We start from the raw sequence: 14,544 nt of genomic DNA, 5'->3' as shown, positions 1-14,544 counted from the left end.
GAAGAAAAGAGCTCCACAAAATTGCAGTGTGCATGTGCAGTATTAGAAGCACTGTAAGCAACTAATAAAACCCAATCTACTGAAGTGCAACAGTGATTCCATTAGAAATTAAAATGTTAACATTTTTTTTGTGCCAAAGATAGATAAAGTCTAAACCGCTTGGAGTTTGGTAAATTCCTTATACATTTATTTTGGAGATTGTTGGTGGTGTGGAGGAATTGAGGGGCCTTGCTGTGGAAGCAGTTTAAATCTTGCCAGAGGAAGCGCTACCCCAAAATAACAAAACAACTCTTCCCTGTCCCCCCTCCCCATGCCAGCTAACAGGATCCATGGCCTGGAGAAGGTACTACTAACCTGGTAGGATAGAGCCTTTGGTAATCATGATCTGTGTCATACCAGTATCGACGGTCATAACTTCTGGGGTCTCTGTACCTGGGGTCATAAGCTGCTGAATAACGGTCCCATTGAGTAGGATCTAGCCCAGTAAAATGACAAAAGGCTTACAATAATCATATGACAATGAATCTGACTACTGTAAAATGTCCTAATGCTCAGTAAAACAAGGAAAATAGGGTTGGGCCAGTGTAATTATGTTTCAATTTTGGCGCAAGCTCTGTCAATGTGTTCAATTAAGCTTTCACTTTAGAAGGAACACAGATGTTCTATACAGTCAGTCAAAATATGTATCTCATTCCATGTCTACATATTAAAATAATCAAGAGAATATCTAGCACAGTTACTGAAAAATACTGAAAAACATTACCTCCGTAATCATAGTTGCCCAAGTAATAATAGTTTGCATAATAATCGCTATGCGAGCTCCAGCCATTCTTTGGGTTACAATAATCTGGGTACTCCTGTCTGAAGAGGAAGCACAAGATAAAAACTGATTGCACAACAATTAATCTGGATTAATTCCTGTTAGTTCAATGCAACCCATGCCTTGACAGCAATATTTCAATGGGGATTTACAGTCAAGTACTAATTATGTATCCTGGATCCTGTACTAAAAAAAAATATATATATATATATATATACACACACATCCATATTACAAATGAAATAATTGCTGTGGCTGTAAACAATTTAAGTTAACAGTGTTGCTTGACTGCCACAGAGCTGCGAGAACTGTATATGCTGGCTCTGATCCCACACCTACCAATAACTTCAACTAAAACCTGTTTAGGACAAGGGACTTTATAACTATGAGATTATTATATAGCACTGTGTGCAATGACACCACCATAGGCCTGACTCTCCAAGGCTGTCTCTCCTTGTTTATTTAAAATCTTTTAAACTGCTACCCGGCTCTAATTAAGCCGCTTCCTAAAGCAGCATACAACAGCCATGGAGAAATTACTTACCTGATAATTTCGTTTTCCTTAGTGTAGTCAGATGGATCAGGACCAACGGGGTTATATTCCCCTGCCAGCAGATGCAGACAGAGTAAGAGTAAGTCACCGTACATATACCCTTGCAGTGACCTCAGCTCTCCAGTATTCTCTTCAAAAGCCACTGTGGACATGCTAGTGAAAAAAAACGTGATTAAAATACGATAAAATATTAAAAACGGATAATCGTAACTGTACTCAACCAAACACTGAACCCCAGTAAGAATACGGGTGCCCTGATCTAGGGACTGAATGAAGGCTTACCTGTAATTTTTGAAGGATACTAATGAAACAGGAGAATTGGGGCATCCAAACAGAAAGGTTCCAAATAAAAAAAATGAAGTCAATGTGTCTATAAGTAAAGAATCACCTGAGCTAAAGAATTGCAAATTATCCCTATCACCTGAAAAGCAGGTTGTTAATACAAACACACACTTTGAAATGTCTGAATACCAATGCTAAGAAGTAAGATGGAAGCGTTAGAGTGTATAGCAGTAAATGATGAGAGAAACATATTGGCATCTCATAGATCTGGTGGAAGGAGAATAACCAATGGGACAGTGCTATATCAGGATACAAATTTTATCACAATGGGGCTGATGCAATACAGTGCGCTCAGCCGAGCGCACTGTATAACCCACAGTCGGACACAGGTTAAATAGGCGCTAATCCACCCTCTAATGCAATAGGGGGATTAGCGCCTATTTAATGTGCGTCCGACGCGGAGTGAATGGGATAGTGCTTATCACATGCAAATACATGTGAATGAGGCTATTACTCATTCACTCCAAATGCAAAAAAATAAATGTGCGTCTCAGACGCACATTTACCACTCAGCTATTAACGCCTGCCTAGAGCAGGCGGTAACAGCTGAGCGCATTGAAAAGAAGTACAGAAAAGCAGAAAGAACTGCTTTTCTGTACTTCTTTTAAAAGTTAAAAAAAAAAACCACCCCAAAAACTCAGCCGGCTGCATTAAGACGACAGACGCCGAAATGATCGGTGTCTGTGTTCATAACTGGCAGACCGCCAGTAACCGCGGGGTCGCAAGCGAACCTAGCGCCTCCTTGCTAATGTGACCCCATAATTATAATATAGCATGGTACTCCCCCTTGCTGGCGCCTTGCATGCATTAAGAAAGTGGGCGCTGACTTTTCAGCGCCCACTTTGTGCTTTTTTTTTTTTTTTGCATCGGCCCCAATGATAGGGAGGATCAACTTGGTGTGGGTTTGACACTTTATGCCCAGGAAGGTATAGAGTCCAACAGGATAAAAATCGTACAAGATACTAAATGTTCAGTACAATCTATAAGGGTAGAAATCTCATGTGTGTTGGGTAAGAGTACAGTGATAGGAGTATACTACCGTCTACCTGGCCAAAAGGGTCAGACAGATGATGAAATGCTAAGAGAAATCAGGGAGGCTAACCAATTTGGGAGTGCAGTAATAATGGGAGATTTCAATTACTACAATACTGACTGGGTAAATGTAACATCAGGACATGCAAGAGAAAGTTCCTGGATGGAATAAATGACTACATCATGGAACACTTGTTTCAGGATGCAACGAGAGAACGCGATATTTTAGATTTAATTCTTAGTGGAATGCATGATTTGGTGAGAGAGGTAATGGTAGTGGGTAGGGCCACTTGGCAATAGTGATCATAACATGATCAAATTTGAATTGACTGGAAGAGGAACAATATGTACATCTATAGCTCTAACACTAAATTTTCAAAAGGGAACTTTGATAAAATGAGGAAAATAGTTAGAAAAAAAATGAAAGGTGCAGCTGCAAAGGTTAAAAGTGTACAACAGGTGTGAACATTGTTTAAAAATTTAATCTTAGAATCACAGTCCAGATGTATTCCATGCTTTAAGAAAGGTGAAAGGAAGGCAAAACGATTACCGGCATGGTTAAAAGGTAAGGTGAAAGAGGGTATTTTAGCAAAAAAAAAAAAATCCTTCAAAAATTTGAAGGATCCATCTGAAGAAAATTGGAAAAAGCATAAGCATTGTCAAGTTAAGTGTAAAATATTGATAAGGCAGGCTAAGAGAGAATTTGAAATGAAGCTGGCTGCAGAGGCAAAAACTCATGAAAAACACTTTAAAAAATATATCCGAAGCAAGAAACTTGTGACGAGTCGGTTGGACTGTTTAATGACAGAGATTAAAGGGGCTGTTAGGGAAGATAAGGCCATTGCAGAAAGACTAAAATTCTTTGCTTGTTTACTAATGAGGATGCTGGAGAGATACTGGCTCTGGAGATGGTTTTCAAAGGCGATAAGTCAGATGAACAGCAAATCACTGTGAATATGGAAGATGTAGTAGGCCAAATTAACAAATTAAAGAACAGCAAATCACCTGGACCGGATGATAATCATACCAGGGTACTGAAGGAACTCAAAAATGAAATTTCAGATTTATTAGATAAAATTAGTTACCTATCATTAAAATCATCCATTGTACCTAAAGACTGGAGGGTGGCCAATGTAACCCCAATATTTAAAAAAGGGTTCCAGGGGCAATCTAGGAAACTATAAACCAGTGAGCCTGACTTCAGTGCTGGGGAAAATAGTGGAAACTATTCAAAAAAATCAAAATTACAGAGCATATAGAAAGACATGGTTTTAATGACAAACAGTCAATGTAGATTTATCCAAGGGAAGTCTTGCCTCACAAATCTGCTTCATTTTTTTTTGAAGGTATTAATAAACATGTGGATAAAGTGAACCGTTTGATGTAGTGTATTTGGATTTTCAGAAGGCGTTTGAACAAAGTCCCTCATAAGAGGCTTCTAAGAAAACGAAAGTCATGGGATAGGAGGTGATGTCCTTTCCTGGATTCAAACTGGTTAAAAGACAGGAAACCGAGAGTAGGATTAAATGGTCAATTTTCTCAGTGGAAAAGGGTAAATAGTGGAGTGCATCAGGGATTTGTACTTGGACCGGTGCTTTTCAATATATTTAAAAATGATCTGGAAAGGAATATGATGAGTGAGGTAATCAAATTTGAAGATGATACAAAATTATTCACAGTTGTTAAATCACAAACAGATTGTAAAACTGCAGGAGGACTTTGCAACACTGGAAGACTGGGCATCCAAATGGCAGATGCAATTTAAGTGTGGACAAGTGCAAGGTGTTGCATATAAGGAAAAATAACCCATGATTTAATTACATGAAGTTAGGTTCCATATTAGGAGTTACTCTTTAGGAAAAGGATCTAGGCATCATAATGGATAATATATTGAAATTGGTTCAGTGTGCTGCAGTAGTCAAAAGAGCAAATAGAATATTAGGAATTTTTAGGAAGAGAATGGTGAATAAAATGGAAAATGTCATTATGCCTCTGTATTGATCCATGGTGAGTCCGCACTTTGTACTGTGTATAATTCTGGTCACCGCATCACAAAAAAGATACAGTTGCACTGGAGAAGGTACGGAGAAGGGCAACCAAAATGATAAAGGGAATGGAACAGCTCCCCTATGAGGAAAGGCTAAAGAGCTTAGAACTGTTCAGCTTGGAGAAGAGACAGCTGAGGGGGGATATGATAGAGGTCTTTAAAATCATGAAAGGTCTAGAATGGGTAGATGTGAATCTGTTATTTACTTTTTTGGATAATAGAAGGACTAGGGGGCACTACAAGAAGTTAGCACATGGCACATTTAAAACTATTCGGAGAAAATTCTTTTTCACTTAACGCACAGTTAAGCTCTGGTATTTGTTGCCAGAGGATGTGGTTAGTGCAGTTAGTGAAGCTGGGTTTAAGAAAGATTTGGATAAGTTCTTGGAGGAGAAGTCCATTACCTGCTATTAAGTTGACTTAGGGAACAGCCACTGCTATTACTGGCATCAGTAGCATGGGATCTACTTAGTATTTGGGTACTTTCCAGGTACTTGCAGCCTGATTTGGCCACTGTTGGAAACAGGATGCTGGGCTTGATGGACCTTTGGCTTGACCCAGTATAGCAATTTCTTATGTTCTTATCTATTCAACAGGCAAATCCCTGGTATAGATCTTGGGCAGCCGAGGGCAGGATGCTGAGTGTGTCTACACTAAGGAAAACAAAATTATCAGTTAGGTAATTTCTCCATTTCCAAGCATGTAGCCAGATGGACTCAGGACCAATGGGATGTACAAAAGCTACTCCCGATCAGGGCGGGAGGCTGCCTCTGGTCTGGTTAACACTGTCCTTGCAAAGGCTGCATCCTCTTGGACCTGTTCGTACAGGCAATAGAACCTGGGGAAGGTGTGGTAAGGAGGACCACGTTGCCACTCGGCAGGTATCGACAAGAGACAGCAGTCTGATTTCTGCCCATGAGATCGCCTGAGCCCTAGTGGAATGAGCTTTAACCTGAGATGGTAATGGCTTACCTGCCTCCACAGAGGCTCCCATGACCACCTCCTTAATCCAGCGAGGTTGTTCGCCCTGCTTCCTTACACCATGAAGGACAGAAAGGCAGTCTGTTTTTTGGACCAGTTCTGAAACTTCCAAATTCCACTCCAAACATCTACTGACATTCAAATGAATGAAGTAGCAATATTCCTCCCTGTTCTTGAGTTTATCCAGGGATGGCAACAAAATGGACTGATTCAAATGAAACTCCGAGACTATCTTGGGCAAGAAGGATGGAACAGTACGAAGCTGTAATGCTCCTGGCATCATCTGGAGGAACGGTTCCCAACACGACAATGCCTGCAATTCAGAGATGCGACACACCGAGCATATAGCCACCAGGAACACAATTCAATGTTAATTAACACAAGGAAAGACTGCACAGCAGCCAAAAAAGCAGGACCTGCCAAAAATTGCAATACTAGGTTAAGAGAAGGGAACCGTGCAACAGTAGGGGAGGTCAGAGGTGCTTCACTCCCTTCCGAAAACAGACCACATCCAGGTGAGCCAACAGGGAGGTTCCATTCACCTCACCCCTGAAACAGGGGAGAGCTGCTACCTGCACCTTCAAGGGAGTTGAGGGCCAAACCTTTACTCAAGCCGTCCTGCAAAACTTACAGAATAAGTGGGATTTTAACTGTCTGAGGGAGTACACTGTGTTCCTCGCATCAGGCCTCAAATACTCTCTAAATGAACATACATTACGAACGTAGAGAACTTCCGAGCGTGGAGTAAGGTGACAATTACCGCCGCAGAATATCCTTGCTTCATCAGGCGTGCGCCCTCTCAAGGGCCAAGCCTTAAGACAGAATAGAGTCGGATCCTCATGAAGGACAAGTCCCTGCCGCAGCAGGTAACTGTGTGGTGAGAGGCACAGGGGGCTCTCCATCAAGAGTATCTGCATACCATGGACGCCTGGGCTAATCTTGAGCTATTAGTAGGACTAGTCTCCTGTAGAGTTTGATTCTGCGAAAGACCCTGCCCAGCAGGGGCCACAGAGAGAAGGCTTATAGTAACTTCTTCCGGACAGAGCTGAAAGAGGGCATCAATTCCCAGGGACTACTGATCTCTTTTGCGACTGAAGAATTGTGAGATGCAGCCAGCAGGTTGATAGATGGGAGGCCCAAGCGATCTACTATCAGTTGAAAGGCTTTGTCCAACAGTACCCACTCTTCTGGAACCAGACTCTCCTTGCTTAGAAAGTCTGATCTGACGTTGTCTTTTCCTGCAATGTGGGAGGCAGAATTCATCTGTAGATGTATTTCCACCCATTCCATAAGGAGGTATATCGCCTGTAAGGCTTGCTGGCTCTTGGTTCCACCCTGGTGGTTGATGTAGGGTACCGTCATTGCATTGTCCGACATTATGTGGACTACTGACCCTGGAGTCTGTGGCTGAATTGTAGACACGTCAATTTGACTGCCCAGGCTTTCAGGCGATTGAGGTTTCAGAGGTCTCTTCTTCTGTCCAACATCCCTGAGACATTAGTTCCTGACAATGAGCTCCCCAGCCCTGGACTGGGGTCTGTTATGAGAACGAGCCAGTTCGGAGAGGACAGGGACACATCCCTGCTCAGATGAGCTTCCTGCAATCACCACTGGAGGTGAGAGCAGACTCCCATCATTAAATGGAGCCGAAATGAATAGTCTTGAGACTGTAGGTTCCAACGTGACAGCAGTGAGCACTGAAGTGGGTGCATGTGCACTCTCACCCATGGCACTACTTCTAGGGTTGCTGCCATCAAACTGAGAACTTGGAGATAACTCCACACCATCAGGCATATCGTGTTCATCAACTGACACACCTGTGACATCAACCTCTGTATCCTTGTGGTCGGAAGGAAGACCTTACCCTGCCGCATGTCGAACCAGACTCCCAGATACTCTAAGGACTGGGAAGGCATGAGACTGCTCTTGTCCTGGTTTACTACCCAACCGAGGTCCTGAAGCAAGGAGGTCACCCTGTTTGTCACCAGAAGGCTCTCTTTCACAGATCTGGCCTGGATCAACCAGTCGTCCAAGTACAGGTGCACCAGGATTCCCTCTTCTCAACACTGCCACTACGACCACCATAATCTTGGAAAATGTTCTGGGGCAGTGGCTAGGCCAAAGGGCCCGGAACCGATAATGGCAATCCATTACTGAAAAGTGTAGAAAACTATGTTCTTGACAGATTGGAATATGTAGGTAGACCTCAGATAGATCCAGGGAGGTTAAGAACTCTTCCAATTGTATGGCCATTATCATGGAGCATAGGGTTTCCATGCAAAAATGATTCACTAGTAGGTGACTTGACACTGAAGGTCCAGGAAGGGGTGTAAGGAACCTTCTTTCTTGAGTACAATGAAACAGATGGAATAGCACCCCGTAATTTTATGGGACGTAGGTATTGGAATTACAGTCTTCATTCTGAAGAGCCTTGAGAGTCATCTCCAGTACCTGCTTCTTGTGCTGGGAATGGCAAGGATACATCATGAATATGTCCTGAGAAGTGCTACGAAATTCCAGCGCATATCCTTCTCATACGACCTCCAGTACCCATTCGAAGTGATCTCGACCCACCATTGGTAAGAGAGAGATAGTCGACCCCAAAGTCGGTAAAATTTCATTGGGGAGTTTGGGACAAGCCTGAACCCAAACCTGCCCCTCTCTTGGGTTGTCGGCTATGAAAGGACCGAGACCTCCCAAAGGGCCAAGACCTATGAAATGTCGAGTTTCTGTAGGGGCAAAAATGTTTGGGAACCCCTGGATCGGCCCCTCATAGGTAAGGGGCACTCTGTTGCCTCTTATCTTCCCCTAGCTGGGGGACTGGAGATTCACCCCATTTACTGGCCAGCTTTTCCAATTTGCTTCCAAAAAGGAGGAGTGATCCCTTGAAGGGCATCTTTGAAAGTTTGAATTTGGAGGCTGCGTCGGCTGACCAATTCTGCAGCCATAGCTGTTTTCTGGCCGCCACCACTGAGGCCCCTCCTCTGACCGAAGTAACGACTAAATCCAAGCCCACGTCTGCTAAAAAGGCAGTGGTAGGTTCCATAACCGCTCTGGAATTTACCCCCAAGTCATCCACCTCCTGAGAGAGCAGTAGCCATGAACGAGCTACCAGGGAACAACAAGAAGCAATCTGTAAGGTCGCTGCTACTGCGTCAAAGGCTTGTTTAAGGATAGACTCCATACCTCTATCATGTGCATCCTTTAAGGCCACTCAACCCTCCACTGGGATAGTTGTTCGCTTAGAGACAGCACAGACCAGTGCATTCACTTTAGGAAAACACAGACACGCTCTCACTGCAGGATTCAACAGGTATAGAGCTTCTAATGCTCGGCCCCCTTTAAAACTTGCTTCTGGGGCATCCTATTCCAGGTCAATCAGCTCCTGGATGGCTTCCAGTACTAGAAAAGTAACAAGAGGCTTTCCGCAGGGAGATCAGAATGGGATTCTTCTTTGGCTCCATCATAGAATTTATCCCAGAAACTCCCAGAGTCTTCAGGATCTGGGAAATTAGGGCTGGCAATTTATCTCTATGAAAGAACTGCAACATGGTTCAATACAGTTCCAACCCAGGGGGAATTTCCCCTTCTTCCAAGGGATCTGGACTGTCCTCTTTATCTGAGCCATCTGGGTCCTTACCAGAAATGTCCTAGGTAAGGCATGGCATGCCTCAAGAACTGCCGATAGGACTGGGAGAGAGAGAGAGAGAGATTACCGGCTGAGGGGCAAACGAGGTAGAAAACCATTTGCATGAAGGCTTGTAGCCCCTGGAAAAATTCCACCCAGGATAAGGTAGCTGGGTCCATGCCTAGCCCAACAGGTACAGGGTGGGTCCAGCTGAATTTCCCTCTCCCATGGATGATCCAGTCAAGGGAGTACTTCAGTCCGGTGTACTTCTGGTTAAGGCTGTGACCAACCCATCTTCTGAATGGGAGGAGCAGAGATTCGCAAAGTCCGAGAAGGCCAACTCTTCTTGGGCTTCCTCACAGTATTGGCACAAGTTGGAACCAGGTCAGGCTAAGAAGCCCTAATATGACAAGCAGCACAGAGAGCAAGGCACTTAGGCTTCTTGGTTGCCAGCACCATTGTATCGATAACTGTGCATTCAATCGACTCGCACTTAAAATTTTATGCACGCAATTCTCAAGTGCCTAGGTGGGGCTTGATAAGGCGCATGCACAGCCTGTGCTGTGCGCAAGGCTTTCTTATATCCCTGCACTTACCAGGTTGTGCGCATAGATACGTGCCTGTTATGTACGCATGTGCACAGAGCTGACGCACTGTGTGCACCAACATCCTATGGAGGGCAATATGCACAAAGAACACGCACAAGATGGTGTTGCCACGGCCTATCACACAGTGAGCCGACCAAGCCTAAAGCAGGGCCTAGCCCCCCCGGGGGGCTACTCAACCCTCTCATAAGCCCACTTCCCCTTACCCCAACGGGATCGGGAAGGAACGACGTCGGTACGGCACACGGAGACCGGAGGAAATCTTACTGAAAACCCCTCTAATTGTCTCTGAATCGGGAGGTAAATCTTCTCGCTTTTTTTTTTTTTTTTTAAACTACCTTGGTTCAGCGCTTACCTGTTGAGTATAGAGATGGTCTCCAGCTGTGGGAGGAGAGGGCTTTGACCATCACCGCCACGCTCAGCTTCCTGCACCTGCTGCCTTTCAGCTGCAGAAGCAGCAAATTTCACGCCGGAAACCAACTACCGGACTAAGGCACGCCTCTGAGGGATCTCGGAAATCACCTCAGGAATTCTCAACTGGGGGGGGGAGACCTTTAGGTATCACCGCAGGAGAGCAGGACTCAATTTTCTCCAATTTAGAATGTAGAATTTCTCCTTCCAAAAAATACAGCAATCCCCTTAGGGAGAGGAACATTCACCATCTGCTGGAGACTGAGAATACTGGAGAGCCGAGGTCACTGCAGGGGTATATGTACAGTGATGTCAGCTTTGAAATCTTATTCCATCTCCATCTGCTGGCAGGGGAGCATAACCCATTGGTCCTGAGTCCATCTGGGTACACTTATAATTCACTTAACAAAACTCAGTAAGACAAACAAATGAGAAACAACCTTGATTAACCAGGCCTTACATTAATACACACTAAACTCAACAGTCACTCTTCAGGAAGATATTGTGTGTGTGCAGTCTATGTGGTCTCCGACTTTATTTATCATCCTCATATTCCACTACTTATACTTTTGCAGCTGATTTGGAATTAAAGATATGACCACACCCCACTGTTTCTGGAATTCTCCTTCCCTAAACCCGCTCTGGCTGTTCACGAATTACTCATCACCATGATGTCTATACTAGATTATCCTGGAGGTCAGTAGGGCATCATTTATTCAGCTTTTTAATGGTGGGAGTGGCTTTTAAACAAAATTCAATAAAAATCAGAAAATAAACAGCCAGCTCACATACACACAAGCATACATACACATTTCTACAATGAACTTTGATAACTTATCCAGAAAAAGATTTATTGCTGGGCTCTTGCAATCAACAGAAAGATTATACTACTGCATTCAATTAAATGCCAGAACTTTATACCTAGAAGGTGGTCTATCCGAGCACTGGCTTGATCTGGAGCTGGGGCGTTCTGGTTCACTGTACCGATACTTCCCAGGATCCACATAAGCAGCACTGCTGTTATCATATTGCCTGTAACCAGGATCGTAAGTTCCATAGGCATCCTCCTGAAAGATAATTGTTTGTATTATAACCCTTATAGGATGCAAAGCTACCAATTACTTTAAATCTATTTTCCCAGGCAGCTACATCCTGCCCATCTGAACTCTCAGCTTAACTGAAACCTACCTCAGCTGGGGCTATATCACCATAAGCCTTCAAACCCAGGGCTTTTCCCCTCAGCCAAGCCCTAGCAGCAACAACTGCCTGGCTGAAAGGCTCAAAGTGTAGCTCAAGTCAACCAGTAGGTCTTCTTGGTACACGATGGCAGGAAACACTGTCTCAGCAGCATCCAAAGCTATATATTTTTTCTATTACTCTTTACTGAGTGATCAGTTATGCTAGATCTTAGAACAAATACTACACCCCATGCAATAAGTAGCATTTCAGCAAACTTGCTACAAACAGCTAAATCACCACAGATGCATTGTTCTGCCCATCCTGAAAGCTAAGAATTTTCTCATAAGTGAATTTCTCAATAACAGAATCAAGAAAGCCTGAGACAAGCACAGAGAAGCCCCAGTTGTGAAAAGGAAAAGCCAGAGATCAACTGGGCCACTGCACCAGGAATGAAACTGGACAGATTAGATGAGCTTTTATTTTTCAGAATTTATGTAACACCTATTCTGGATGGATCTAGATGACTTACAAGCGGATCGACTTTTTTTCGTGAAAAATCTGTTTTCGGCTTAGTGCGCGCTAACAAAAAATAGCAAAAAGTAACAAAAAATAACAAAAATAAATGTTTGTTAGTGCGCACACAAGACTAAGCAAGAGTGAAAGACAGCCTGTGTGTTTTGTGTAAATGAGCCTGAGCATGTGAAAGTGAGGGAGACAGAATGTGCATATATGAGACAGAGATAATAGAATGTTTGAGCAACAACGCCCCTTCCTCTTGCTAATCCAAGACAGTCTTAGGACACCCGGAAATCAAAAGTTCTCAGTTTTGGAAAGCAGGGGATTTTTTTTTTCTGTCCTTATTAGCTTTAATTATTGGATGTTTGTGTCTGCTGTTTTGAAATGTTTTATTAGTGTCAAACATTTTTATGAGTTTTAAATTGTTGGATGTTATTCTGTTCTTCAGCTTTATGAAATATGCATTCTTATTAGTATTTTATTACTATTGATTTTTTTTTTATGAAGAATGGTGATTGTTTTTCCATTGTTGTACTGTTATAGATTCCAGTTCAGTTTTTGTCTATTTCTATGCATACTTACAGTATGCTCTCTTTATTTTGTGTTTGGTGAGGGTCTGTCTGTATTCTGCATGCATGACAGAGGTGAGATATTCTGCCAGCATGTAGTTTTTGCATAGGGATCAATAGCAGCCTGGCTTGTATTTTAGGGCCTGGTGTAATATTAGCACTTCTACCTTTTCATAAGTAGGGTTGTTTGCTTGCTGGCAGTTAGTGTTGTTTTAGTATGGCGATTTTTTTATATTGTTCTAATTTTTATTTCTGAGTGCTAAGTCCACACTGAAAAGGTCACAATAGGCCTGTTATACGGGTTCCAAGTGTCTTTTAAAAAATTTTTTGCAAGATTTTCTGGTTGGCACCACAACAGTGCATGTAAATATAATATACATGTGAGGTTTTTGGTTTTGTTTTTTTTTTTACCTCTACTATTTTTAATGTTATTTTTCATATAAAATCTATTATAAATACATAATTTATAACTGTGTGGAGAGGGTGTGCAAGGCTGTACAGTTCACAAGGCAGACTTCAACAACTGGGCCCAGTAGGACACAGCTCTTGCTCTCCATTCCTGCTGGAGCCCAGCGAGAAGTAGATGAAAATTATTCCTTACCTGCTAATTTTCGTTCCTGTAGTACCATGGATCAGTCCAGACGGTGGGTTATGTCCCCCGTCCAGCAGATGGAGTCAGAACAGAAGACTTCTGGGGGAGGTCCTATATTACCTCACCACCCTTGTTCTCTATCTTCAGTATCTAGCCTAGCCAAGCCAAGCCGAAAAGCAACAGAGGGATCAAGTAACTATACCCTGACAGAACTGTCGTTGAACCATAATTATGAACCTCAGAGAACTTGCAAAAAACACAGAACTGCTGAAAACAGGCCCTGGATAACCAGGGAGAGCAGAGAATAATAGGAGAGAACAGTTGAGCAGAGGCGACCCACCAGAGAAATTACCCCCAAAACAAAGGGAGGGCGTCTGGACTGATCCATGGTACTACAGGAACGAAAATTAGCAGGTAAGGAATAATTTTCATTTCCCTGTACGTACCAGGATCAGTCCAGACGGTGGGATGTACCAAAGCTTCCCTCCTATGGGCGGGCCGTAGAGAGCCCTGCTCAAATGACTCTATCCCCAAAAGAGTCACCTGGCGGCGCTCGAACGTCCAGGCAATAGTGCCTCACAAAGGTATGAAGCGATTTCCAAGTCGCCGCTCTGCAGATTTCCTGAGCGGACACTGTGCTATTCTCCGCCCAAGACGCAGCTTGTGCGCGGAGAGTGGGCCTTAACCCCCAGCGGAGGATGCTTTCCCGCCCCAAGATAAGTGGCGGCAATCGCCCCCTTCAACCAGCAGGCGATGGAAGACTTGGACGCCATGTGACCCTTCCTAGGACCAGACTAAAGCATGAACAGGTGATCAGAGGCACAGAACTCATTCGTGACCTCCAGATATCGCATCAGACATCGCTTAACGTCTAGTTTGCGTAGATCCCTAGGATCGCTGGCCGAAAAGGAAGGGAGTTCGACCGACTGATTGAGGTGAAAAGCCGAAACCATCTTGGGCATAAAAGATGGAACCGTTCGCAAAGAGACCCCTTCGTCAGAGAAACGGAGGTACGGTTCCTGGCAAGATAATGCCTGAAGCTCCGAGATACGCCGCGCCGAACTGATCGCCACCAAGAAGATAGTCTTAAAAGTAATGTCCTTGAGAGTGGCGTCTCGAAGAGGCTCAAAAGGTGGACCACTGAGCCCCCGCAGAACTAAGTTCAGGTTCCAAGATGGACAAGGCGGACATAAAGGAGGTTTCAGGTGCTTGACTCCTTTGAGGAAATGCCCAACATCCGGATGGGAGGAGAGCAGCGACCCCTTTCCG

General features: G+C 43.8%; 1 protein-coding gene across 4 annotated transcripts in view; it reads right to left on the bottom strand.

Moving 5' to 3' along the window:
* SEC16A (SEC16 homolog A, endoplasmic reticulum export factor) overlaps positions 1-14,544 on the bottom strand; it is a 192,532-nt gene that overhangs the window by 147,440 nt on the left and 30,548 nt on the right. For all 4 annotated transcript variants that reach the window (XM_029614123.1, XM_029614126.1, XM_029614124.1 and 1 more), the window contains exons 3-5: positions 11,341-11,486; positions 764-861; positions 355-475 (exon numbers count right to left, since the gene is read on the bottom strand). In XM_029614123.1, coding sequence (XP_029469983.1) covers positions 355-475; positions 764-861; positions 11,341-11,486 — 365 coding nt within the window. The remainder of the gene's footprint in view (positions 1-354; positions 476-763; positions 862-11,340; positions 11,487-14,544) is intronic.

This window comes from Rhinatrema bivittatum, chromosome 8, assembly GCF_901001135.1.
Source record: "Rhinatrema bivittatum chromosome 8, aRhiBiv1.1, whole genome shotgun sequence".
In the NCBI taxonomy this organism is placed as follows: Eukaryota; Metazoa; Chordata; class Amphibia; order Gymnophiona; family Rhinatrematidae; genus Rhinatrema; species Rhinatrema bivittatum.
The sequence above is the reverse complement of the archived record's forward strand: the minus strand, read 5'-3'. Positions and strand labels throughout refer to the sequence as shown.